We start from the raw sequence: 26,089 nt of genomic DNA on the forward strand, positions 1-26,089 counted from the left end.
AATCATTGTCAACTAATTTTCTGTATTTATATTTTATAAGATTACGAAGTTACCTATTGCATGTTGTGCACTGTCATAAAAACATAATATATTTTACATTTCTAATTAAAAGTTCTTGTAATAACCTAAAATAAATGAATTTGTCATAAATACTTAAATTTCAGTGGCCTTGCTAAAAATTTGTAATGCGGTTTTACCAACAGTAAATAATGAATAAAGCACACCAGACACCCAAGTTCTACAAGATGCTTTATTTCTTAATTCATCCATAACATTGTTTCTGCACGCACCTTCATCGCTCACTCATTCACTTTTGCTTTCAGAATGTTTATGAAAATAAACAGTCCTTGAAACACAAAAATGCCAATGCTTAGAATGTTAAAGATGTAAAACACCTGTTTACTCCAGCTAAACAGCCATTGAAACTTTACATTTCTCACTAAAGGTACAGTACAGCTGTGCATCTCACTGAGGTAGATCAGTCCAAGTCTAAACATCACAGTTAAGTTGAGGTCAATTCCATTTCAGTTCAGCCAATGGTGATTTCTGAACAAATTGGAAAGAAACAGAAGGATATCATGAAATTAACTCACCCCTTCAGTTGGCATGGACAAAATGGAGTTGAAAACAACATATACCAACAGTTACCTTATAGGTCACTGGTGCATGTAACACTGAGCCAAAAGAATAGACAGTTAAGCAGTGCTAAAATGCCACTCAAATTTACACAAAACACTTGTTTTTCTGGCAGTGCTCCTGGTTTTGCATGGAGAGATACGTGAAGTGCTTCAGCAATAACCGGGTATGTGCTAAGCTTATTTCGTCTGAAATTCCAGAATCCAGGCAAAACTTTGTAGCGTGAGAATCATTTTTGTAAAACAAGTACAACCAATTATTTGCCCAAAATACTTTTTTTACAGCGATATGCAGGGCGTATATATGATCAATTCTTGTTTATTACTAAACAAAAAAAAAACAATTATATTTTAGTTGTATATTTTACTTAGTTCCCATATTGGGAATTTGTCAGGATGGGCTACTTAATTTTAAACAAATGTTCACTTATGATTTTCAATTCCTATAAACAATACTTTTTTTTTTGCATTTCACAAAATACTCAGGAATGAACAGAGAGAGATGGGGATTTACAGGAGACGGGTCTCCACAAATAAGTGATTCCTTTCATAAGCATTAAGGATGTGAACACAACAGCACCTAAAAACATTTACCTAATGTCTAAAATCAACACAAGCTAATTAATTAAATGCTAATTAATCACCTGACTCTAAAATTTTCATAACTAAAACCACTGAGCTTTCTAAAAAAAAAAAAAACAGCATCAACAAATGAGAAAACGTTCTTCACGCAATTGGCGCGAGGATTTGCCTAATTTCTTGTCAAATGGTTGAATCCTTTTCATGACAAGAGTTCAGCTTAGAGAGGTAGGTTTTTTGTGTTGTGTGACCGTGAGCTGAGAGGTACATCTACGACCACAGTTCAACTTGACTCTTATGGCGCGATCACATTAGTGAATTTCGGCGAAATTTCACAGGCAAAACAATTTCATTCGTCAATAGTGCCGCTTACACAGGAAGTCAGGTCAATGCGGCAAATTTGTGTGACCAACGGAAATTTGCATGGAAAAATCTTTCGCCGTTGTGTGAAATCCCCACGTGGATTCCTATTGAAATGATAGTATTTTGTTGGCGAAAATTCGCAGAGCCGCGAATAATGTGACCGCACCTTTAGTCATAGAAGTGCCGTTGATAAAAAAAGTGCTTCATTTTACAACGGAGAACACTGTAATAGCATTATTTTCCTTCGTGACAAAAATATTGAGGTATTTCTTTTGCTTACTTTTCAGTTTCAAAGTTTCATGAATTTTATGAGTTCATTTAACACTACAAAATGTTACTCAGAAGACCCTCTAGGAAAAACCACAAAGTTAAAACTATTCTAGAAGCAAAACTCCATCTATCCTAGTGATCATCTCATCTATTTCTACAGGATCCATTTGAAGACCTCGCACCCACCTAACATCTCCAGTTCATTACCTTTAAGCTACTTGGCAATGATGCAACAGAATTGTTGCATGTGACTGGCAGGTTATAGTGGACACGGGCAACATCATTGCTGGAAGGCCTGATGGAATCGAGGTAGAGTTGGCGAGAAACCAGAGAGCTGGTTTAAGTGCCCTGAAGCCTGGGGCTCATGCAGTGACTGTGGCTGAAATGAGCTAAGTGGCCCAGACAGCTGAGAGGTAGGGCTTTGGGACGCGGCGGTGGTGGTGGAGTATCCCAGGGGAGTGCTGTAGGGAGGCAGGCCGAACGGCAGGAAGCCCAGCAGGTGTGAAAGGTCCATGTTGGCGGAGGTGGTGGTAGGCGGCTCGGCGGTGAATGCCGAGTTCCTGAGGGTGAAATGGGCACTCTGACCTCCCAGACCATCGGGAAGGAGGTCGCACGGTCGGGAGACGGCAGTCGCCACGGCAGCCTGTGGCGGCATAGGCCCGCACTGGAGTTCGGTCAAGAAGTTCTCCATCTCTGCTTTCAGATATGAGGTAGTGGAGCTCGGCTGATATCTGGGAGCCTGCTGGTACTGCTGCGGCTGCGGCTTGTTTGGCTCGAGGTAGCAGCCCACACTCATGGGGCTGGACAGGGGGCCAGACACCATCGTGTGATGATGATGATGATGATGATGATGATTGACCCCTGAGGTAGATGCGCTAGGAAAACCTTGTGGATTGAACACGGCCAGGGAAAACGCCTCTGTAGCATCTTTCGGAGATCCGACGGAGCACATGGTGGGACTAGGCTCCTCCTTAATGGGCATCTGTGGCAGGGTCTCCAAATCTTGCGCGTGGCTTTTCTTCAGGTGTCGGGTGAGGTGGTCGCGACGGCCGAATCGCTGGGCGCAGCGTGGGCACAGAAAGTCCCGCCGGCCAGTGTGCACCACTGCGTGGCGCCTCACATCTTTGCGAGTGAAGAAGCGCCGGCCGCACCGCTCACACTGATGCTTCCTTTCCCGAACCACAGTCCCCGGGGGTGGCCGGCCGGTGTGCGTACTCAGGTGCTCTAGTAAGGCCGGCATGCTCTCGAACACCTGACGACAGACCTTACAGGTGAGGTCACCGTCGGTAGAAGTGGCATGTGTGGCCACGTGGCGTCTAAGACCCAGGCGAGTGTTGTAACACTTTCCGCATTCCTCACACCGCAGTTCCTGCTTGTTGGGGTCGTGGTTCTGCAGGTGGCCGTTTAGCTGGTCCTTGCCATGGAACATTTTCTCATTTATATGTGTAGTTTTCAGGGCATATGTCACTCTAGGAAAAGTCAAAGAAGATCAGTGACCACAAGTAGTAAAATCATACATTGTTTCAAAGACAAAAGCATTTCACAAGTACCTGAGAAGAAGCTCCAACAGGTGATTTTTCTTGGTGTTCTTTTTGCATGTTCAAACTTCTGCACACAAACACAAAGATTGTGTTGAGATTCTATATGCTACAGGTCTATCAAAACACGCACCACCATATGTCCATCTAAAATAAATAAAGCCACAATGGATTTTTGTACTTCATTAAATAGATAGTTTCTCAAAAAAAAAAAAAAAAAATTGCCATTATTTACTCACCCTTGTAGTTCCAAACCTGTATGAATTTCTTCTGTGGAACATAAAATAAGAACATAAAAAAAAAATTGTGTCCACACAATGCAAGTTAATGGTAACGAAAAAGGTTTGATTACCAACATTCTTCAAAATAACTTTTATGTTCCACAGAAGAACGATGAGTAAATGGCAGAATTTTCATTTTTGGATAAACTACCCTTTTAAGTTTTAACTTAATAAAAAATGATATATATATATATATATATATATATATATATATATATATATATATATATATATATATATATATATATATATATATATATATATATCTTTGTATGTGTACAATGTTGTTGGATTATATAAACAAAAACTATTTTAAGCCATAGTATACAAAAACTATATGCTTCGATACACAAGTTGAGAGCAAATACATGTCATGCATCATTTTCTATCGTCTCCTTTCAACAAATATTATTTAGAGAACACGCATAATATTTCTGAAAAAAATGAGACACTTGAGAATTTTTTCTCATTTGGTAAAAAAGTAATATATACAATTAATCAAATCATGAAGATAATTTGTTTAGTTTAATAACAACACTGTAAAAAACTGATTTGCAGACAAAGGATTTATAATGTATTAACTTATGTAATTTTAGAGATTTATATGATTAATAAAAGAACTTTGTATTTATTTATAAAACTTTGGCAGTGCAGTCTTTGAACCAACCTGCTTCTGAATGGTAACAGATTTCAACACAAGAAACTAAAAACACCCTGAAGGGATGTCAATGATGATTGGTTAGTGACATTTATAAAGGGTTTGTTTACATGTTTCGGGTCTCACAAAAGCACATTCATTATCTTGACAGACCTCCGGAAAATGCATGTCCACTATTACTCCCTCCCTTTTCAGAGAATGGAATCATTCAAGCAATCATTTCAAGTATTTTAAATGTGCACATAAATACTTTATTTCAACATTAAGATTTTGTTTTATGGTTACAAAAATGTAGTTTTATAAATCCAATTGTGCTTCTTTATGCATTAACTTTAAAACAAAAACATGTTTTTGTAGAGATATAGAGAGTATATTTACCATAATACAATTATTAATAAAAACATAAGATTTTTGCTTATTATCAGCTTTGAATATTTAAAGTTACAGAAACACTTTGCAATATGGTTGGCCGTTAACAAACTATAAATAGTTCTACAACCTCTTAATGTTATTACTACTACATTTTGTAAAATCATTAGTTGTATCTGATAACAGTTAATGCACTGTCACCCAACATGATTTAAAATTAACAAATAATAAATAAATGCTATAAAAATATATTGCTCATTGTTAGTTCACATTAGTAAATGTGTTAACAAATGAGACATTATTGTAAAGTTACCAAAATCCCAATATGTTAATTACATAGTAACAGCATTTCCCCCATTGCAACTCACAGTTTCATGCAAATATGACATTCACAAATGAAATGATTGTAGTAAATACGATTAAAAAAAATAATAATATTAAACAAACTGTACTAAACTTGATGTAGTTACATATAAAGTTGTGTCTTGTGTTATAATAACTCTAACAGGCTTTAAACACCCTTTTTGATTTAACTAGCATCTTTTAGTAAAGCCTATTTACTTGCTGGCACGTTTCGGGGTCAGAAACCCGTGGCACGTTTCGCTCAGCAAAATCTCTAAAGAACCGCGGAACATTGTGATTAAATGGTAAAATCGAAAGGATCCGTAATAAAGCAACACAAATCAAATTATCCCTTCACGCTTTCCTCCATGTTACTTTTTTTTATTTTTTAAATAAACACATTAAACACACTAACAGTGTCGCGTAGCTAATGTGTTTGCTCATGCACGCAACACTCTTGTGTGGGTAAATGGCACACATTTATGTTTTCAAAAGTCTAAAAATACTAGCAACGAAACTCTGAGGTTTTCAAACATTTGAACATCAGTGTAAACATTCCACGCGGTCCCAAATTCACACAATATAATTTGCATAAAAACATCTTGTGCTCACCAGAAACTTTTGATCCCCGCAAAAGTTGCATTTCACATGCATTCTCCATCCTAGACCTCACATTGGTGAAAATAAAAAAAATAGTTTCTCGGCCATATCTCGATGAATTCTCAAGAACTGTTCGCAGTGGATAATATTTTTTTGTTGTTGAATAATGTGTGTATTTTTCGGGCCTGCTGTTTCTTTCCCTCTAAACACAGCAGCGCTCGAGCTGATGGGCGCGTGCATTGTGGGAACGTGACGTCAGACCACTTTGACCAACTTTCAGGGTTGGATTTCACTCTTATTTTTCACCATTTAAAATATCCTAAACACTCACATGGCATTCACGTGGAGTCTATAAATACACTAAAAAACAAATCTAAATTTTGTCGAATATAGCAATTTTCTAAAAACAATTAGCCTAATTAGTTCAACTTACTAGATAAAGAACAGTTAAAGTTTCTGAAAATTAACTTATATCTTTACGAATTGTATCATGAATAATAATGTATTTGACAAGATACAATTAATATATCATCATTCGACTTGTTTACAACGTCCGGTGTTGCCAATGAAACCTTTAGCCTACATGCGTGAACGAATGTGACAAAGTACCACAACTTTTTCCTCCATTTTAAATTCCTAATGAATTGTTTTGAGGTGACGTTTGGCACAATTTCGTTTTTATTTTGAATATATGTGACGAGTTATGCTTTTCTAACATTGTTTCCATTTCACAAACGTGCAACAATTGCATCCGGGAAAGTCTCATAAGAAACTGAACGTAACATTAGGTAGAGCTGTCAGAACAATTCACATTATTTGACTATGAAAGTTCTTTAAATTGTTATAATATTATTGTCGGTAATTGCTCATTGAAGAAGCTCAGTGAGTGTAAACTATTTATTTATAAGGATTATGACAGATTCTAAAATAATTTATTAAATAAGCCCTAAGTATTATATTTTGGAGAATTAGTCTGCTATATAGTTGAACAAATATAGTTGAAAATGAACAAATTAAAATTGATAAAATCACATTTAGAAAATTATTCATAACATTTACAACTTTATAAAATAGCATTTATTTTAATTTAACAAAATAAAACAAAGCTCTCACTCTAGACTACTATTAAAAACAATATATTTCTTAACATTCAGTACTTAATTGCACCAATGCAAGAGAATATTTAAAGCAAGGTTACAGTAATTGTGTGATGTCTTTAAAAATCAAATACAGTATATGCATACCTCACTATGCATATCTAATTTTATAAAATTACTAACAAACTTATGCAAGAACTTAATGGCCCTTAAAAGGAGAATATTAAAGCAGATTTTGTAATCTTTTGTTTGTTGGTTAATCTTTTCAGCCAATATTACGTCTGATTTTAGAAACACAAAAACAAAAGAGATAATCAAACAAAGACTGAAGAATCATACTAAATATTGCGCCGTGATATGGATTGTTCGGTGGCATAGTGAACATTATATGGATAGATTAGGAAAATAAATGTTTCTATACTGCGTAGAGGGAAGAGTTATACTTGCCGGTAAGGAATAGATTATGCATGCATTTTTTCAGTCAGCAATACATAAATAATATATCGTTGCCACGTTACACACTAGTTAAGAGCAAGAGTGCAGAATATACTGTGTCAAGGGCTAAAAATATTCACATCCTTTCCACCTCCTCACCAGCAAAGCAAATTGCAATTCAATTCTGGTTAACATTATTGAACAATGTGCTAAAGTTTGAATTGTACTTGAAGAACATCAGTAAGCAGGTTTCAAAAATAAGAAACTGGTACATCCCAAAATGGTTGATAGTTTGAGAACAAAGATAGTTCTTCATTTGAGAAGAGAAAGCCAAAATCAAGAGCACAGCAAAATATGCAGCAAATTAAGTATTTTAGAGAGCAGAGCATAACCATAAAAAGTATATAAATTATATCAATTGCCTTGACTTAAATTTTGTGACTTTACCAGGCTGTGAAAATAATTTTAACCCGACTGATGCACTCTATTGCTTTTCATAGAATAGCATTTTTTTGTTTAAATGTTTCAATTGCATATGATCTGAGGCTTTGAGAACATATCTATGGCATGAGAGATTTTAATTTGGTTTTTACTTTGAGAACTACATCTTTGTCTTTTTTTTTTTTATAATGCAATGAATTTGCTGAAATAATCCACTGATTGGAAATGAGCTTTAAGATGGACTCTGAGATTTATCCAAAAGTCTTTATTCAGCTGCCACTTTATGGAAATGTACATCATAGATACAAAATAGAAAATAACACTGTAAACCCACTCAGCTTAATTCATATTCTGTCTAAGTGCAGTTTCTGATACAATATAAATACCTTACCAAAAAAGCCACCGTGGTGTCAAAAGAGCAAAAATCACTTGGTTCATACATTTTAATTGGGTCTCAGTCCAGAAAACTTTTTTTTTCTGTCCTAATTCATATTCTTATCCTGACAGACACATACAGGATAAACAATTCTGTGGAGAAAACTCTGACATGATGAAATGTTTTAACGTTTTTTAAAGGGTAAAACAGACTAACACAGAATAGCATGCCTTGTTTCAGATTTGCTACCTAATGACATGAAATATACTCATTAAGTGGCAATTTTGGCTCAAGACATGTTGAAAAAGAACACTGAAAGGCTGTACAAAAAATGATGTGAGCTGGCATCTGTTTGGCAAGAATATAACCAACACGAGAGTAGAATCATAAACCCATCACTGAGGAAAACACAGCTGTACCTGCAGAGGGAAAAGAGCATCAGAAGTCCATCTAACATTTGTTAAACTTGTGCACACATAAAAATGTCAATTATGACAAAAGAAAGTTTTTAAAATGATAGACACATGCTTTGTTATGTGGCTAAATGAAAAAAAATCATTTTTTTGCAATTACACAATTGCCATGCAACTCAATCAGGCCTCGCCCACTTTTTTCACATACATTCAAACCAAAATCTATTCAGACGCCTTCAACATTTTCTCACATTATCACAGTTTATTCAGTATAGTTTAGAAAACGGTAATAAAATATGACAAAGTTAAACTGTGTCAGAACAAATTCATCTTGATAATGTCAGATAGCTTTGATTGAAAGGTATGTATGAGTTACAATCAGCTGTCCAATTTAAGTACACAATCAGATAATACCAATTTAGGTCAACCAATGCTTAATTTTATTCAGTTTTTATCAATTTTACTGTTAGTCCACTGTATGAAGAATTTTTGGTTATTATACGTCACAGTTTAGTTTACTTTATTTTGCGATCCTCATTTACATAAATTAACTTTAGTGTCCTGCATCCACTACTAGTAAAAATTATATCTGGTGTCTGAATAATTTATGGTTTGACTGTATGCCTTAGGCGGAAATTATTTAAATGAGGAATAATGTGTACATTCCTGGAAGAAAACTCAAGACTACAACCGAAGCATTTGAGGGAGTTCAGAAACAGTTCTTACTGATATAGAGAATTACTCCCTTTGGAGTGACTTCATGCTCAAACAGCAACATTACACACTAAAGAAAGTTGAACATGTAAAAAATCATAATATTTAAGTAAATATTATATCAAATTTGTGTAAACATTGTATTATTTCAATGCATTTTACAGTATATTAGCAAATTTTCCCACAAAAATATCAGTATCAGCATTTGATAAACTGAATGCATTGCAAAACATTTACTAGTTTTCTAAACAGTTTAGCTCCCTCTAAAAATATAATGCTATTATGTATATGTGACCCTGGACCACAAAACCAGTCATAAGAGTACATTTTTTGAAATTGAGATTTATATGTATGGTTAGTTAGGATAGAACAATATTTGGCCGAGATACAACTATTTGAAAATCTGGAATATGAGGGTGCAAAAAAGTCTAAATATTGAGGAAAATCACCTTTAAAGTTGTCCAAATTAAGTCCTTAGCAATGCATATTACTACTTCTACTAATACATTTTTTATATATTTATGGTAGGAAATGTACAAAATATCTTCATGGAACATTTAGCTGTTAGAGACTTTATTTAAAGGGGCACCAGCGCTGGGAAGATGAATGTGTATTTAAACTGGGTCATTTATGTAGTAGAAATGTGAAATTATTTTTGAATTTGGTGCCTTCTAGACTGAGAAAAGATAGAAAATGTATTTGTATCTCATGTGGATGAAAGACAACAACTCCCAGAAGGCACTTCCTTCGCTGCCCTACGAGGCCACTCCCCCCCACCGTCATTTTGATCTTCATAATAAATACAATAATTTTACCATAATTTGAATATACTACCAGGTTTCTACTGATACAAAGCTTAATGCAAAATCGCTGAAGTAACCCTTTAATATCATGATTTTTGGCATAAAAGAAAAATCGATAATTTTGACCCATACAATGTATTATTGGCTATTGCCACAAGTATTCCCGTGACTAGTTTTGTGGTCCAGGGTCACGTTACACGTATTATAATAATTATTGTATATAGACATCAGCAATAATATATATTATGTGAAATAATGTCACTGCCATGTCAGTGATTCATACTTTTTGGGCTACCTTGACCATCTGCAGAGTCAACTTCTGGAACTTTCCAGTCTTGCTTGCGTCCTTTCTCATAGAGAGCCTTGAGAACCTTCCGGAACTCTTCTTTTCCTCCGTTATGACTCAGCTCCAGGTACTTCCTGTACAACTGTAGGGCAGTCCGTGCATCTTCAATACTATCATGAGTTTCACCCTGGATGTTCAGATCTAAACAAATATTCAAAAAGCCATAAAACACTGATACACAGAAAATGACATATGAGGTCAGGAGATAAAGAATGCTTATGCGAGAAACCTACCGAGAAAGTACCATGCCAGGAAACGGAGCGATATCATACGTTTCCTAGGCATGTGGAAGAGGTAGACCGTGTCAATCACCTGGTCTTTTGGAACCTACAAAATGTCAGGGTTTTAATATTTGTTTCCACTTAATAAATAAAAAGAATACATTTACACAACTTCAACTCACCATCAAGTTAATGACCCGAAAATCCTTCTGCAAACCGTGGCCGACAAAGCGAACGCCAGTGTCGATAAGAAATCGCAATTTAAGGTACGTAGACTTCAGAGTAGTCAAGTGTTTCGATGAAATCTTTGCATCCAGGTCTCCAGGTTTGATACCAGAGTACTGAGTCAGGTAGTCCACCACCTACACACGCAAAGAGGCAGTAAGAAGCAGAAAGTAAAGTGTTTTCCCAAAATTTTGAATATGATTTCATGTTTTTTGAAAAATACCGAAAGCAAGCTTACAGTAATATGGAACTCACTTGTACAGTAATAGTTGTTTCCTTAGTGATTCACCTTACAATTAAATGATTCAAAAATGATGAAGGCAGTAACAGATCTCTCCTGATAAGGCAAAAAACTAAACTGAGGTTCTCATTTTATGAGCTCATTAAAAAGCCCTTATCATTTCCAAAGGTAATTTCCCTATTATGTGAGTTACATACACACAGCAGCTAAATACGGTTGTTAATTTACCTTGCACACAAAATGTAGTCATTTACAGGAGTGAAAACCGCATTCTACAATCGAATTAAATCTAGAAAAATGCAGGTAGTGATAACCGCATTTCCAAAAAGTATTTGCAGTTTGTACAGAATTGAACTGAACAACTAGTTGTTGTTAATGCTGTATTTAACATGCTCATTTCACTCGTCTGTATGTGTGCAGTGCAAGAAAGTCACAGGAAAAAAGGTATGAAATAAATCCAAATGCTTTATATAGAAAATAAGACCAAAATATTACGACCCGCACCTTCCCACTTTAATAAATCCATTAACTTGAATGGTTTATGAGCCAAGCTTAAACAACAAACCCAAAAACGGCTTATAATGGCTTATAATAAGTAGATATGGCAACACGGCAAGAAAGCGCTCTGCAAAGCAGCCTTAAACAAAACACGATACCTCTGTCGCCGGTGGTTTAGTTTCAATTGCAGAACACAATGGTAACATCCGAATTCACAAACTTCCCTACTAAAAAGTAGGCGAAAAACAGTACGTGACAAAAGAAGTATTTCCGAATTTACAGTATTCATAAAAGAGTAGGGTTATAAATTCTGAAGTGTGAATATGATGGACACTTTACTATCCCATGAGGCCACAGGAGAGGACTTGAGAAGGGCAGTGAAGCGATGCATCTGACGCTGGTAGGTCATGTGATAAAGACAACATGGAGAATGTAGTACGTCCAGATTACATTCATACTACACACATTCATACTATATAGAACATACTTTTTTTAGCGGACGTGAAGTTATTACTTATTAAAAATAAGTACCTACTCCAGAAAGCATGCGATTTTGGACGCAGCCAACACGTCTTTTGTTGTTGTAATATTATTACTTTGGTAAAAATAGTGGATACCAAACACGTGAGATGCTAAGATTGCTATGATTACCACGGTGTCAATCATCACAGTTTCGGGAGTGAGTTGTGTTCCGAACACACACACACACACACACACAATGATAATTTAGGGGATTCACTCCCATATTAAAATTCGGTTGTCAATCCTGAAACTTTACAGTATGTACAAGTCCTTAGAATGTTTTGACAGAGTCTTGACCTGTTCCTGTGTAGATATGTAGTCATCAATGAACGGCACTCCCTCATTGGGACCCTGGCCTCTCACGCATGTGATACGAGCGACAGACATCTGGCTGGGCTTAATGGTGGACTTGGTCCCGTCGCTGCGCAGTTCTGCTTCTTCCTGTTCAAGTTAAATATTTTGGGTAGGAGAAAATATGCTCAAAAATCCCAGTAATTACAGCCAAAAATACTGTATTGTTTCCTACTAACCTGGTTGAGCGTGACAAACTCTGCGTCTAATCCAACAAGGTCTCCAACTTGCGGCATTTCGCTCACCATTAGGGGTATGAAGGTGGCGTGACTCTTCCTCTGTTTCCGTGCCAACGAGGCCTCCGTCAGCAGAACGCTGGCCTCGATGGGGTTCTTAACTGAGGAAATGGAGAAGATGCAGGAATAATTCAAATGAAGAAAAGAAGGTTCAAAAGAACTGCATTTATTTAAAACAGAAATATTTTGTAACATTATAAGTCTTCACTGTCACTTTTGATTGATTTAATGCATCCTTCTATGTATATTATAATATGTATATTGCAATGTATATAACAAATGTTCTCATCATAAAATGCAAGCAAAAAATTTCAATTTTTAATGAGAGGATGTATTTAAAGTGAGATAAAGTATCACATACTTCGAAAATCATACTTGGCTTTGTAGTTCCTCTTGATGTAGTAAAGTACAGCAGGAACCTTCCAGTTAGCATCAAACTGTGCTGATTCAGCCTAATGGAGATACATTTTGTGAAAGAATTTAGTTATAATTGAAGCAATTGCAGTATTGCAGTGCGATATTTTGAGCAAATACATTACTGTGTATATGGATTGTGTAAAGTGATGTTTGGTATTTTTACCTTGTCAATCGGCTCAATCAGAAAATCATTAAACAGATACCACTGCTGGTGTGTTACTCCCTGAAAGCAAGACACAGAAAACTCAGTCCATGTCCAGCATATGTCAAATTTCTAGCAAGTTCTTAAAAGTCTTTGCTCACTTCTTTCCTCTGATGGTAGGTCTCGCCCACTTTGATATGTGCCACCAGGTTTCCTCCTGTCCGAGCATCTTGGATATGAGACACAGTGACGACCAGGTCATAGACAGAAGCCCCATCTGCCTCTTCACTTTCAGTCAGCTATGAGAAGAAATAAGTCACAATTTGGTTGAGCAGAATTTTCTTTTAATAACCTCCAATGTCATCTGTCGGAAGTTTAGCAATTCTTGATAAACTTAATCCAGTTAATCTGGAAAGAGTGAAAATGTGTTTCTCACCTCCTCTCCCTCAGACAGGCTGCTGACCTCCAGGCCCTGTGACTTACTAATGCACATCTTCAGACTAAGAGGGATCCACACGTGCCTCATGTCCTCTGCTTGAGAGTCAAATGTCAAGCCCTCCACGCTGCACAGTTCTTCCCTGTAAACACACACACACACAATGAGAATTTGAACTGAAATTGAAATATGTTCAAGTTAAAGCACTAAAATTATTATCTGGAAATAAATAAAAACCTAAATAAAACCTAAATAGAATTATTTATAAAGAACTATTAAATCATGAAATTACTAAAAAATTAAACAAAAATTAACATGAAAACTATTATAACCTAAATTATCACACACACACCAGCGCACTTACTCTAAACACCATTCTGTCGGTAGAGGCTCTTTGGGTTTCTGAGGTTCAGCTGCCTCTTTCTTCAGAGCTTTGTTGAAAGCATACTGTGGACAAAAAGAGTATTCATTGCTGAATGAATGGAAAATCAAGACAAATCAATGTGCCTATAGTTTTTTACACCAATTATACACCAATCAGCTGAATGAACAGGCTGTTGCATCGCTGGTGAAGATTTTTAACCCATGATGCGGATGTGTAAAGAATTTTTGTGTAAAGAAGATTTATGGATTCTGTTAATACATGACTATATATTCTGGCAACTGAAACGGATACGAGTCTGACCTCAGTCTGTGCCTTCCAGAACTCTGCCTCTTTAGTGCTGTTCACCTCACAGTTGATCACCAAAACATCAGGCAGACAGCGAATGTTCCTGGTCTGCACCTAAAAGTAGAAAAGTATTTGGTATTTAGCCATATACCGTGTATGTACACTACCGTTCAAAAATGTGGGCTCAGTAATATTTTTAAATGTTTTTGAAAGAAGTTGTAAATTATTATTGTAAAACAGTAATACTGCGAAATTTTATTAGAATTTAAAATGTTCTATTTTAATATATTTTAAAAATGTAATTTATTCCTGTCATGTTCCAATACAAATCCAGTCTTCAGTGTCACATGATCCTTCAGAAATCATTGTAATCATTTATCAAATTGTGTAGTTATATTAGATATTAGAAAGTTATATTACAAATAAAAGAGAAGAAAGAGAAAGAGACAGAATGACTTACTGTTGGCTGGTATTTCTCACAGTTGTCACACCAAGCCTGTGTGCTCTGTTCCAGACAGATGCTCTTCTTCAGGATGTCTGCGAAGTCATATTCCTCTATCGTCTTATCTGTACGCATCCAATTAAAAATGAATCCAATTAGTTAATGAATTAATTTAGTTTCTAGAACAAGAAAAATGTAAAATCAACCCATCTCCAAAACTCTAGCAAAACTCTACATCAGGGTTCCTCAAACTTGGTCTTGGAGGGCCACTGTCCTGCAGAGTTTAGCTCAAACCCTGATCAAACACACCTGAGCAAACTAATCAAGGTATTCAGGATCACTAGGCCCTGATCACTAGGATCACTGACACTCGTGGACTTAACAGACACGCGCACGCAGCGGCCATTCTAAGTCCACAAGAGCGAAAGTGCACATGAAGTGTGCCATTTGGGACAGGGCCTATAAAATCACAGGAAGGTGTGTTTGATTAGGTTTGGAGCTAAACTCTGCAGGACAGTGGCCCTCCAGGACCGAGTTTGAGGCACACTGCTCTACATAGATGCTCTATATCAGGGGTGTCAAAACTCGGTCCTGGAGGGCCACTACCCTTCAGAGTTTAGCTCCAACTTACCTTGATTAACTGGTTCAGGTGTGTTTAATTGGGGTTGGAGCTAAACTTTGCAGGGCAGTGGCCCTCCAGGATCAGGATTGGACACCCCTGCTCTATATAGATGTGTGATATGGTGGTTCTGACCCAGAGAGCTCTGCTCAGGGTAGTGCATGGTAAACAGCAGTGTCAAAGAAGAGCGAACCGTCTCCTTTCCACAGCGACACAAACTGCTGTTCTCCACTTCACAGCCAAACAACCGGCCAATCACAGATTCCCCAGAGGAACCAAGCCCACTGCCATGGACACAAAACACAAATTGTTCTTAACTCAGTTCTTGTGTAATCTAATGCATTGAATTGATTGGGCTTGCGTTTCATGAATGATGCAGCTCCACTGTGGAGTCCACACCTGCTGCTGGCTCCTCTGTACGCCTGTGGTCCTTCCTGCTCCAGTGTTTCCTGATGCAGCTGTGCGAGAATGAAACGGTTCCAGCTCTGGATGAGACGCCCCAGACGGGCTTTCCCTGTCTGCTCATCAGAGTCAGCCAGGATCAAACCCAACGCAGATGCCTCTGGAATCGTCCGGAAAGCCCGGAGAAAATTACTGGCCTGTGAAGGAAACAAACAAACAAATGCTCTGTTCATGTGCATACACTATGCATATCTGACCGCTCTGATGGCATAGATCTGCAACTACAGCAGATGATGGTGAACTCTGATTGGATGAAAAGTGCTTGTGCACCTGGCAGGGGTCTCCTCTACTCAAGTCCAGCATGTGAAAAAGGAACCCCAGCTCACAGGCCAGACAGAACTCCTTCTGACACAAGTGATTCTGTACCAGGCACCTGATTGGCTCCAGGAAGTACAGCACCTGTCACAGCACACAAAGGGTTAACTATTAATAAAATCCTAGAGGACGAATACATCCAAAGTGAAAGTTATGCATTCTCAAAATTCCTTAGAGCACAAAAAAAACCAGAGGACTTTTTTTAGAGTAATCGACCTGTGACGTATTGGGATTTTTCCCCCAGATATATCATCAAAACTTCAAACTACATTTCAACTAAAATATATAATATATAAAATATGGGTTTACCTACTTTAAAATAAGTATATAACTGTTATTAGTTATATTTAATTATAATTAAATATATGAAATATATTACATATAATAATATATTGCAGTCAAAGAGAGTGTGTGTGTGTGTGTATTTTTACCTGGATCATGCAGTTACAGTAAGCATTGGGTATGTGAGGCTCCAGACCAGCAAACAGAGTCCGGTTATAGTGCTTAAAATCAAAGTCTTCCAGTCCCAGTTTGGAATATTTAATGGTCACCTGACATAAACATACATCACATAATCAGAACAGTCTAATCCCAGTGTTTCAGGTGTATTTAATAAACATGAGAATCACGTTCTATGACACAGTGTCATATCATGGGGATATGACATTGTGATTCATTATTAATATTTTATTATTCAACTGCAGCAAATCTTTCTATGACTTCAGTTTTTGTTCTAAAAACAATATAACATCTCATCTCTTCTAAAAAACATTTCTAATGGACAAAATAGCTGAAGTAGTATGTAATTATTTGAACAAAGCATCACCAAGATCAATGGATTATGCACAATAACTACCTTCCTGTATTTCTTTGGAATCATGTAAAGATGCGGTTCCTCATCTCGACCAATAGGAGACTCCGGGACCTGGTTATAGCTGTCATACTCAAGTTCTACGTCTTTAATCTTATAAGGAACCTGGCAAAAACAGAGATCAAATGAAGAAGAAATTACTGGTTAGACAGCATTACTGCTCTGAAATGATTGACGCATTGTCAAATAACATACCAAAGAGACTGGATCAGCTACATTACTGTAAGATATAACCTCTTAAAACATATGCAAAAGGTTTGTCTTGACTTAATTTAAATTACTCAATAATTGTTTAGTAACAACACATTTACACATTACACATTTAATGATGCTGAAACCACTGAACCATTTCAATTCTGCATTTTGCCATATTTAGATCATTCAAACATAAACTAGCGACAAGTTTGAAAAGAGTACATGCTTACCTGGTTTCTGGGACGGGTTCTAGGATTGGGGGCATATCCAATAAAGCCCACAGTTTTCATAGTCCTAAGAATCTCTGGATCTACCGCAGGGGCTCGTCTGACAGCGAAAACAGTCAACATCAACAAAACACCACACAACATCTCATTTGTTGAGGGAATTGATATTCATAAACGGCAATCAATAAAATAAAATGTGTATATATTTTTGCTCAAATTTAAGAATATCACAATCAATCCAGTTCTAGTACTTAAGGTTATGACCTAGAATGAGACATACTGCAGGGGGCAGTATTACTCAATAACACTCGATGCAAAATACCATACTACTCTACAACATTCTGAAAAATATAGTATTCATACTGTGCACACAGTATGCAAACTGTATGTATGCATAGAATACCTAGATTTCCTATTACATTTGCCAAAATATGCAGTATACAAAATAACACAACTTTTGAATACCATATCTCACAATGCAATGTGTTCAAACTTCAATTTACAATAAAATACCAGCAGCAATTTTAATCTTTTCTTTTTTTTTACTTATAATTTGATTCAATTGGTAATGTTTCCACAAAATTGGATTAAAAACACATACATTTGACATACACAAAATCTAAATAAATGTATAATAAATAGGGCTGTCAAAAGATTAATCGCATCCAAAATAAAAGTTTGTGTTTACATAATATATGTGTGTGTACTCTGTTAATTATTATTTATATATAAAATACACACACAAGCATGTATATATTTAAGAAATTTTTTTTATTTTTATATATAAAACATTTATATTTATATATATTATAGATTATATAAATGTATATACATGCAAATATTTCTTAAATAGATACATGAATGTGTGTGTATTTATATATAAATAATAATTAACACACAAGTACACACACATATATTATGTAAACACAAACTTTTATTTTGGATGCGATTAATCGCGATTAATCTTTTGACAGCCCCAATAATAAAATAATACATTTAACAATAAAGATGTAAACAATAAATATAAATTTGATATGAACAAAATAGCACTACTCTTCAAGTCTCTTCAAGCACTACATCCTTCAGAAATATTAAAAAGTATTTATATATGCATTACTATTCATGTTTGGGGTCAGAAATAAATAAATACTTTTATTCGGCAAGGGTGCATTTTAATTTATTAAAAGTGACAGTAAAGACATTTACAATGTTATAAAACATTTCTATTTCAAATAAATGGTGTTCTTTTGAATAGAATCCTGACTAAAATCTTCATGGTTTCCACAAAAATATTAAGCGGCACAACCATTTTCAACATCAAAAATGTTTCTTGAGCACCAAATCAGCAAATTAGAATGATTTCTGAAGGATCATGTGACAATGAAGTCTGGAGTAATGATGCTGAAAATTCAGCTTTGCCATCACAGGAAAAAAAATTACAATTTTAAAATAGAAAACCATTACTTTAAATTGTAATATTGAAATTACTGTTTTTACTGTATATTGATCAAATAAATACAAATAAGCATAAACATGTATATGTATATATTCATTAATCAAAATATCTACAAGACAGAATGAAGCTCAGTCATACCTGGGGCTAGGTGCGATGAGGGCGGTGGGCCAATCAGAGACCAGGGGCTCTGTACTAGTAAGGGGCATTGGCAGAAGGGACAGAGGCATCAGCTCATGGTTCCAATCCAGCTGGGGCAAGGAGTCCACCAGGCAGGGCAGAGCTAACTCCGTCTCCCTGGAGTAACTGTTATAGGACACCTCTGGGGCACTGGACCACAGGTGCATACAGCCACCAGAGTCCCCAAAGGAGAGTGCCTGTTTGCTGGACGACACATCAAAGCTCATCAGCAGGTGCCCCACAGTGTTGACGTGGAAGATATCAGCCAGATTGGCCAGGCCGGTGGGCTCGCAGAACTGACACTGACCTACAGCGACACACACACACCAGGATCTCAATGACAAGTAATAACCAATAATATTTTTGTATAAAATTTGAGTGGTTTCTTTTTAGAACACCATTATTAATTACCAACACTCTGGTGTAAATAGGTATCTTTAATCATACATTGTCATATGAATAATTAGTAAGTGAATAGACTAATACATCACAGTAACGGCTCATGGTTCATTTCAGAACGGATATAATAGAAAAATTGTTTAGTGAGGGAGTCAACTGTACACTCAGTGACAACTGAATGGTTCATTGATCAATCAGTGACTCACGAATCTCACAAATCAGTGAGTCAGATTGAAACCGGATTCAAAACAAAAAAAACACGTTTTTTTGTGTGAATCTTTGTGAAAAGAGCAGTTTGCAAGAGGCATTTGGTTACTAGTTAAGATCCATCCCCATACAGCATAGAATCAACAACTCACTACAAAAAAATGTTTTTTAAATACATTATGGGAGTGGGGGAACGGTTTTCTAAAGCATTTTTGTAAAGAAGACAAACCAATTACAAACCAATACATTTAGCTCTCAAATACAGTATGTTTGATTGCATAAAAATACCAAATCCCAAAGGATAAAAATCAAACCCCAGCCCACATTTTGATCTTTTTCTACTTGAAAACACAACATGTAATGCTGTGTAAGAATGTCTTCAAGCCAAAGACATTGCGATGCATGTCTGGGACACTGTTTGGATCCTTCAGCAGGATTAGTTCATGTGACCTGCCGAATTAAAATCTATGTGGACGACATGACAACCACCAAAGGGAAATGAAAGCAAGGTGGGACTTTTGAATGCTGAAAACTGCACCCAATTGAGACTTAGTAAGTTTCAGAAAAAGGGCTGGGAACAACAACGGTAGCCCAAAGAAGACCACTATAGGTTGATGAAAATTATTTGCAAGTTGTAAATAAAAGTCCCCCAACATTTCTTCAACAAATCAGGGACAGTTAGCAGTTGACTGGGGTGTGGCAACCACACTATTACCACATATTTTACATAAAGTATTTTATTCTACCTATTAACATTAATGTTCTCTTGTAATAGTTAGGTGAATACCAGTACTACCCCTTCTGAAACATACACATCCATGCATCATACCTGTTTGTGAAATGATAGCCAGACGGGAGGTGTATGTGGGGATGAAGCGGAGAAAAAGGGGGTCCACGTGGACCTGCATTGGGGTGATAGCCCTCATCATGCGTAGGTCGTACACCATGAGGAACCGGTCACATGACAGCCCATTCATGCCACGGCTCGAGAAGCCACAGGCCGCTAACAGGTTACCGTGTACATCGAAATCTGACAGGCTTCCGGAGAAAGCGTCAAACTCATGCTCCATTTTAAATGTGCGTACATCACGCAGAGACACCTGTGACAAATAATTTAGAAATGACAATGATTACTATATATTTTTACTATATACTTGAGAGATTCATTAAGGTTATGCATACTGATGAATGCATTCAACAATAATAGTTGGAAGAATCATTCATTAATTCTAAATCTACACCAGAAACAAATGTAATTTATTTACAGCATTAAGATTTTATGTTAGTCACCATTTAGGTCTTTTTGCTGTTGATTTACATTATGACCACCTTCCTAATATTGTGCTGGTAGCCCTTTTGCTACCAAAACAGCCCTGACCCGTTGAGGCATGGACTCCACTAGACCCCAGAAGGTGTGCTGGGGTATCTGGCACCAAGATGTTAGCATCAGATCCTTTAAGTTCTGTAAGTTGCGAGGTGGGGCCTCCATGGATCAGACTTGTTTGTTCAGCACATCCCACAGATGCTCGATTATATTGAGATTTGGGGAATTTGGAGGCCAACTCAACACCTCAAACTCATTGTTGTGCTCCTCAAACCATTTCTGAACCATTTTTGCTTCGTGGAAGGGCGCATTATCCTGCTGAAAGAGGCCACAGCCACCAGGGAATACCGTTTCCATGAAAGGGTGTACATGGTCTGTAACAATGCTTAGGTAGGTGGTACGTGTCAAAGTAATATCCACATGGATGGCAGGACCCAAGGTTTCCCAGTAGAACATTTCTCAAAGCATCCGCCGGCTTGCCTTCTTCCCATAGTGCATCCTGGTGCCATGTGTTCCCCAGGTAAGCGACGCACATGCACCAAGTCATCCATGTGATGTAAAAGAAAACTTGATTCATCAGACCAGACCACCTTCTTCCATTGCTCTGTGGTCCAGTTCTGATGTTCACATGCCCACTGTTGGCGCTTTCAGTGGTGGACAGGGGTCAACATGAGAACCCTGACTGGTCTGCGGCTATGCAACCACATACGCAACAAACTGCGATGCACTGTGTATTCTGACGCCTTTCTATCAGAACCAGCATTAACTTCTTGAGCAATTTGAGCTACAGTAGCTCATCTGTTTGATCATCGGACCACACGGGCCAGCCTTCGCTGCCCACGTGTATCAATGAGCCTTGGCCGCCCAAGACTCTGTCGCCGGTTCACCACTGTTCCTTCCTTGGGCCACTTTTGATAGAGACTGACCACTGCAGACCGGGAACACCCCACAAGAGCAGCAGTTTTGGAGATGCTCTGACCCAGTCGTATAGCCATCACAATTTGGCCCTTGTCAAACTCCATTTTAACTGCTTCTAACACATCAACTTTAAGGACAAAATGTTCACTTGCTGCCTAATATATCCCACCCACTAACAGGTGCTGTGATGAAGAGATAATCAGTGTTATTCACTTCACCATAAGTCATAATGTTATGCCTGATCTGTGCATGTATTTAAGTCATACAACTGCATGGATAAAAAAAATAATTTGTAGAAAAAGGTTGTTTAAAATACTATCTTTAAAAAAATTATAAATATATGTTGGCAAATTACATTAACTGCAGTTACTAACAAAATATTTTTTTTTTTAATGAACTGCAACATAATCATACAAAATGTTGTGGTGAGATAGATCGATCCATGCACATAAAGCTCTTCCCCTTAATTTTGTGGACAAGCTGAAAATTCCAACTACCAAATAGTCTGAGATGATCTGCACGTGAGAAAATTAGGAATGTATGAATGAACAAAGAGAAAAAGCCCTATGTATTCTACCCTTTTTTTACAGCTAAAGTGTAGGCAGCCAGTCCCAAATGAGCTAAGAGCAAAACTTTTCACACACCACATCCCTCTATTTCTGTGGCAAAAGCGAAAGGAGGAAACTGTGTTCCACATCCATTTTCGTTCTTCACTTACCTTGCCAGAGGTGTGACCGCAAAAAAAGAAGCGATTGGACTGTCTCATGATGGCGACTCCAGGAACTTCAACAGTAAACTAGAATGACAATAGAAATGAAATGAACATTAGAAAAAAATCTCTGAAACATCCCATCATAAAGTTTGTAAAATGATTCTTGAAAACATCCATAGATTTATTCATTTAAAAAATATATATATACAAAATAATATAAATTGAAAAGAATAAAATGAATGCCATTAAAAATATAAATGTAATTAAATAAATAAATATAAAAATGATAAAAAGACAAAAAATAAACATATAAACAAAGCTGGACTATAAAATATTAACATTTATTTTTATCTTTATTTTTAAAAGAAATAAAGAAAAAGCACTATCTAGAATTTCTATTTCTTTGATGATCTTTAAAGAAAAAATGTTTTATACATTAAAAAAAAAGGAAATTGTAAAATCTTTATTCAAAAGAAGTTAATTAATAAATGCTATATAAAAATAGGTAGAGCTAGTACAGTATTACCGAAGTGGTATTGCATCACCTTACTTTTTGTGTTTCCTGTACTGTGGTGAGGTCCAGTTCTACCACATAGTTCTGCAGACCCCCCATTAACAATGTGTTGTTGTCATTCAGAATCAAACTGTGCATGTCTGCACCCTCCTCCATTCTGAAAACAAAATGAATGAATCAACACCCACACATATGCAAACAAATAAAACCTTTTATTAGAGTAATCGCAGTATACGCCTGGTATGTTCTGTATGACATGGATTATAATTCACACCAGTGCTTGTCTGGACAAGATACCTGCATTCACATCTTCACACATTAAATGTAGTATATGTGGGTGTGCAACTCACTGATAATCAAACATAATAAAACCTCCTCGCGTGAGGCATTTGAGGTTGTTTTTGGTCAGAAACAGCACCCCCGTGTCCATACTCTGGATGTGGCGAATGTCATCAGTCATGTGCACCTGGAAAGAGGAGTAGCGGCCCATTGTCGGACCAAAGAAGGAACTTGCATGTCCCTGTTATGAAAGAGAGAAGAAAAAACCAGCACACACACCCAAGTCAGTAATGTGGCTCAGGCTTGTGAATAAAATGACATCATCTCAATGTGGAAGTACATCAGAGATAATGCGTACGATCGCTATCAAAACCACAGCTGAATTTTTAGAGTGAGATTAAACTTCAACCCTAAATCTCCCAACTTCACTAGAAACATGGATCCATTCATGCTGAATTTTTGGAGAAAGCACTTTCTATGTTGGACATTGTAACATTTTTGGCTTGGTGTGTTATGTAAATGATAGAAATGCAGTAATAATGTGTCACTTCACCCGGTGGTTCCCCATCCACAGCAGCTCCTCCTGCAAGTCGAAGTGTGTGGCCGTTACAGGGATCCCGACTTCAGCAGCCACGCTGTGCAGCTCTGAGTACATGCCCTCCACTATGAGCATGGAGTCGGACCCCGGCACGGACAGTGCATCAGGGTCGAGCTCCACGGCCTGCATCAGCGCCGGGTCGAGCCGTGGGTCCAGGGAAGAGTCCAGACCGGGCTCCAGGCTGCCATGCATGCCGGGCGCGTATTCGCCCAAGCCCGGGTCCAGACCCTCAAAGTTCATCATGAGGATGGTGGTGCTGGGTTAGAGGGACAGCAAAATGGGGTCAAGGGTGCCTAATGTATCCCTTATGACTTTAACAAAAAGCTTCAACTCCTTTTTTTGTTCTAAATACATCAACAAAAAATCGATTCACTTTTTATTTTACTTTCGTCCTCCTTCTAAATGAAATGGATTTAAAGGGACGGTTCACCCAAAAATGTAAATTCTGGGTTACACTTTATTTCTAGGTGTCAATGTTGCAGTGTAATTATACATTTAAGTACTGAGTAGTAATAATAATTAACTACATGTACGAACTATAGAGTTAGTGTTAGGATGAGGTTTTGGTTTAGGGTTAATTGCATGTAATTATACATAATTTATAGTTATTTCTACAGTAACAACATGCGACATGTGTAACAATGACACTGTAAAGCAGGGGTCTCCAAACACGGTCCTGGAGGTCCGCCGTCCTGCAGAGTTTAGCTCCAACCCCAATTAAACACACCTGAACCAGCTAATCAGTGTCTTACTTGGGACTGGTTTAGGTGTGTTTATTTTGGGGTTGGAGCTAAACTCTGCAGGACAGCGGCCCTCCAGGACCGAGTTTGGAGACCCCTGCTGTAAAGTAAAGTGTTACAAAATTCTGTCATCATTTACTCACCCTCAAGTTGTTCCAAACCTGTATGAGTTTCTTTCTTCTGTTGAACACAAAAGAAGATATTCTGAAAAATGTCAGTAACCAGACAGTTGACGGTAGCCATGGACTTCCATAGTAGGAAAAAAATACTATGGAAGTTAATGGCTATCGTCAACTGTTTTTGTTTTGGGTAAACTATCCCTTTTAGGCCGGTTTCCAATTTCTACTTAAAATCCAGAATATGGACATAAAAGCTACTATTTTTGTATTTATTCTCTCCTTAGAAATTTTCAGATAAAAAGACTAGGATATGCGTTGTATAAAATATGTTACCCTGTTAAAATCATAACTCCCCCCTAGCATTTTTTTAATGATTCTATTTTTTTTTTCTCATAAATTTTTTTAACCAATTTATTATATATTTGTCTAATATAAACTTTAAATACACCCTTTTAGATAATGGACCCAGTTATGGAGACGTGCTGCTTTTCAAAACCTAGTGAGCTGCCTACCTAGACAGCATTTTTGAGCATCATGAGTTCAGTAAACGCATTCTAGATCGAAGTGAAACACCTATGACGACCAAACCTGCTGTCTAGGTAGGCAGCTCACTAGGTTTCGAAATACTGTTGTTGGACTGTACGTAAATAAGCTTTAAAGGACTTTAACGTGTGCGACAGTTTTGCCGGTGTCCTATCGCGGTATAAACAAGAAAAACATTACATGTAAATCTTTTTTAAATAGCGCGTGCATTAATACATCTGAATAAAAGAGCAAAGTTAATTATGTTCTTTGCGTGGTACGTCTGACATCTACTCCCACGATTTCAAATAGTTTCTGCAGTCCTTTTAACAACGTAACAGGACGGGCCTCAACATGTGCATTTTGAACATTTACCGAGAGAAATCATACCTTTAGACTACAGTTATCCTCGTATCCATATGCACATACTACTCCTTCATTCAAAACAAAAACAAGCACGCACTTCCGGGTGAGATTTAACTGCATCCGGGATTATCATAGGCGCTTTAACGGTTACATGAAAATATTATTTTGTCTGTCTGTCTATGAAATATGTTTTCATTCTGAAAAATAAATGATTAAACAAAGAAAAACAGAATTTTTTTTAGAAAAGTTTAAAATATTGGAAATACTGGAATTATTCTCTTTCTCTCTATATTATGTAAACACAAACTTTTATTTTGGATGCGATTAATCAATTTGACAGCACTAATATTATATATATACTCTATATACACCGATCAGGCATAACATTATGACAGGTGAAGTGAACAA

At 36.9% G+C, this 26,089-nt stretch overlaps 2 protein-coding genes across 10 annotated transcripts; both read right to left on the reverse strand.

Moving 5' to 3' along the window:
* Positions 1-241: 241 nt before the first annotated feature.
* plagx (pleiomorphic adenoma gene X) lies at positions 242-5,876 on the reverse strand. 2 transcript variants are annotated; one of them, XM_079802486.1, is made up of 4 exons: positions 5,648-5,876; positions 3,625-3,655; positions 3,398-3,455; positions 242-3,316 (listed from the first exon to the last, which is right to left on the reverse strand). In XM_079802486.1, the coding sequence occupies exon 4, from the start codon at positions 3,274-3,276 to the stop codon at positions 2,128-2,130; it is 1,149 nt and encodes a 382-aa protein (XP_079658612.1). In that variant the 5' UTR covers positions 3,277-3,316; positions 3,398-3,455; positions 3,625-3,655; positions 5,648-5,876; the 3' UTR covers positions 242-2,127. The 2 variants fall into 2 exon arrangements, with proteins under 2 accessions (XP_079658612.1, XP_079658611.1); XM_079802485.1 differs by lacking the exon at positions 3,625-3,655 and having other exon boundaries at positions 5,648-5,775.
* Positions 5,877-7,852: 1,976 nt separating this feature from the next.
* On the reverse strand, positions 7,853-25,786 carry pan2 (poly(A) specific ribonuclease subunit PAN2). 8 transcript variants are annotated; one of them, XM_079802482.1, is made up of 28 exons: positions 25,706-25,786; positions 24,818-24,854; positions 23,890-24,190; positions 23,408-23,577; positions 23,094-23,214; positions 22,550-22,627; positions 20,419-20,689; positions 18,945-19,290; positions 17,354-17,450; positions 16,914-17,033; positions 16,489-16,608; positions 16,013-16,141; positions 15,680-15,879; positions 15,416-15,564; positions 14,680-14,786; positions 14,235-14,333; positions 13,914-13,996; positions 13,550-13,691; positions 13,275-13,412; positions 13,135-13,194; positions 12,916-13,006; positions 12,498-12,655; positions 12,265-12,408; positions 10,664-10,843; positions 10,494-10,587; positions 10,198-10,401; positions 9,124-9,181; positions 7,855-8,403 (listed from the first exon to the last, which is right to left on the reverse strand). In XM_079802482.1, exons 3-27 carry the CDS (start codon positions 24,175-24,177, stop codon positions 9,162-9,164), a joined length of 3,609 nt encoding a protein of 1,202 aa, XP_079658608.1. In that variant the 5' UTR covers positions 24,178-24,190; positions 24,818-24,854; positions 25,706-25,786; the 3' UTR covers positions 7,855-8,403; positions 9,124-9,161. The 8 variants fall into 8 exon arrangements, with proteins under 8 accessions (XP_079658604.1, XP_079658603.1, XP_079658608.1 ...); XM_079802484.1 differs by having other exon boundaries at positions 7,862-8,403; positions 10,210-10,401; positions 25,706-25,778; XM_079802478.1 differs by lacking the exon at positions 9,124-9,181 and having other exon boundaries at positions 7,853-8,403; positions 25,706-25,778.
* Between the last annotated feature and the right edge of the window lie 303 nt (positions 25,787-26,089).

Source organism: Gobio gobio, assembly GCF_949357685.1.
Source record: "Gobio gobio genome assembly, chromosome: 21".
Classification (NCBI taxonomy): Eukaryota; Metazoa; Chordata; class Actinopteri; order Cypriniformes; family Gobionidae; genus Gobio; species Gobio gobio.

Bases quoted from the DNA above. Each gene is read 5' to 3' on its own strand.
- plagx (XM_079802486.1), bottom strand. From the start codon at position 3,276: ATGTTCCATGGCAAGGACCAGCTAAACGGCCACCTGCAGAACCACGAC.
- pan2 (XM_079802478.1), bottom strand. From the start codon at position 24,177: ATGATGAACTTTGAGGGTCTGGACCCGGGCTTGGGCGAATACGCGCCC. The intron at 15,565-15,679 runs GTGTGGACTCCA...TGTCCATGGCAG, and splicing joins TACAGAGGAGCCAGCAGCAG to TGGGCTTGGTTCCTCTGGGG. The intron at 13,007-13,134 runs GTAAAAATACCA...TATCTCCATTAG, and splicing joins TGATTGAGCCGATTGACAAG to GCTGAATCAGCACAGTTTGA.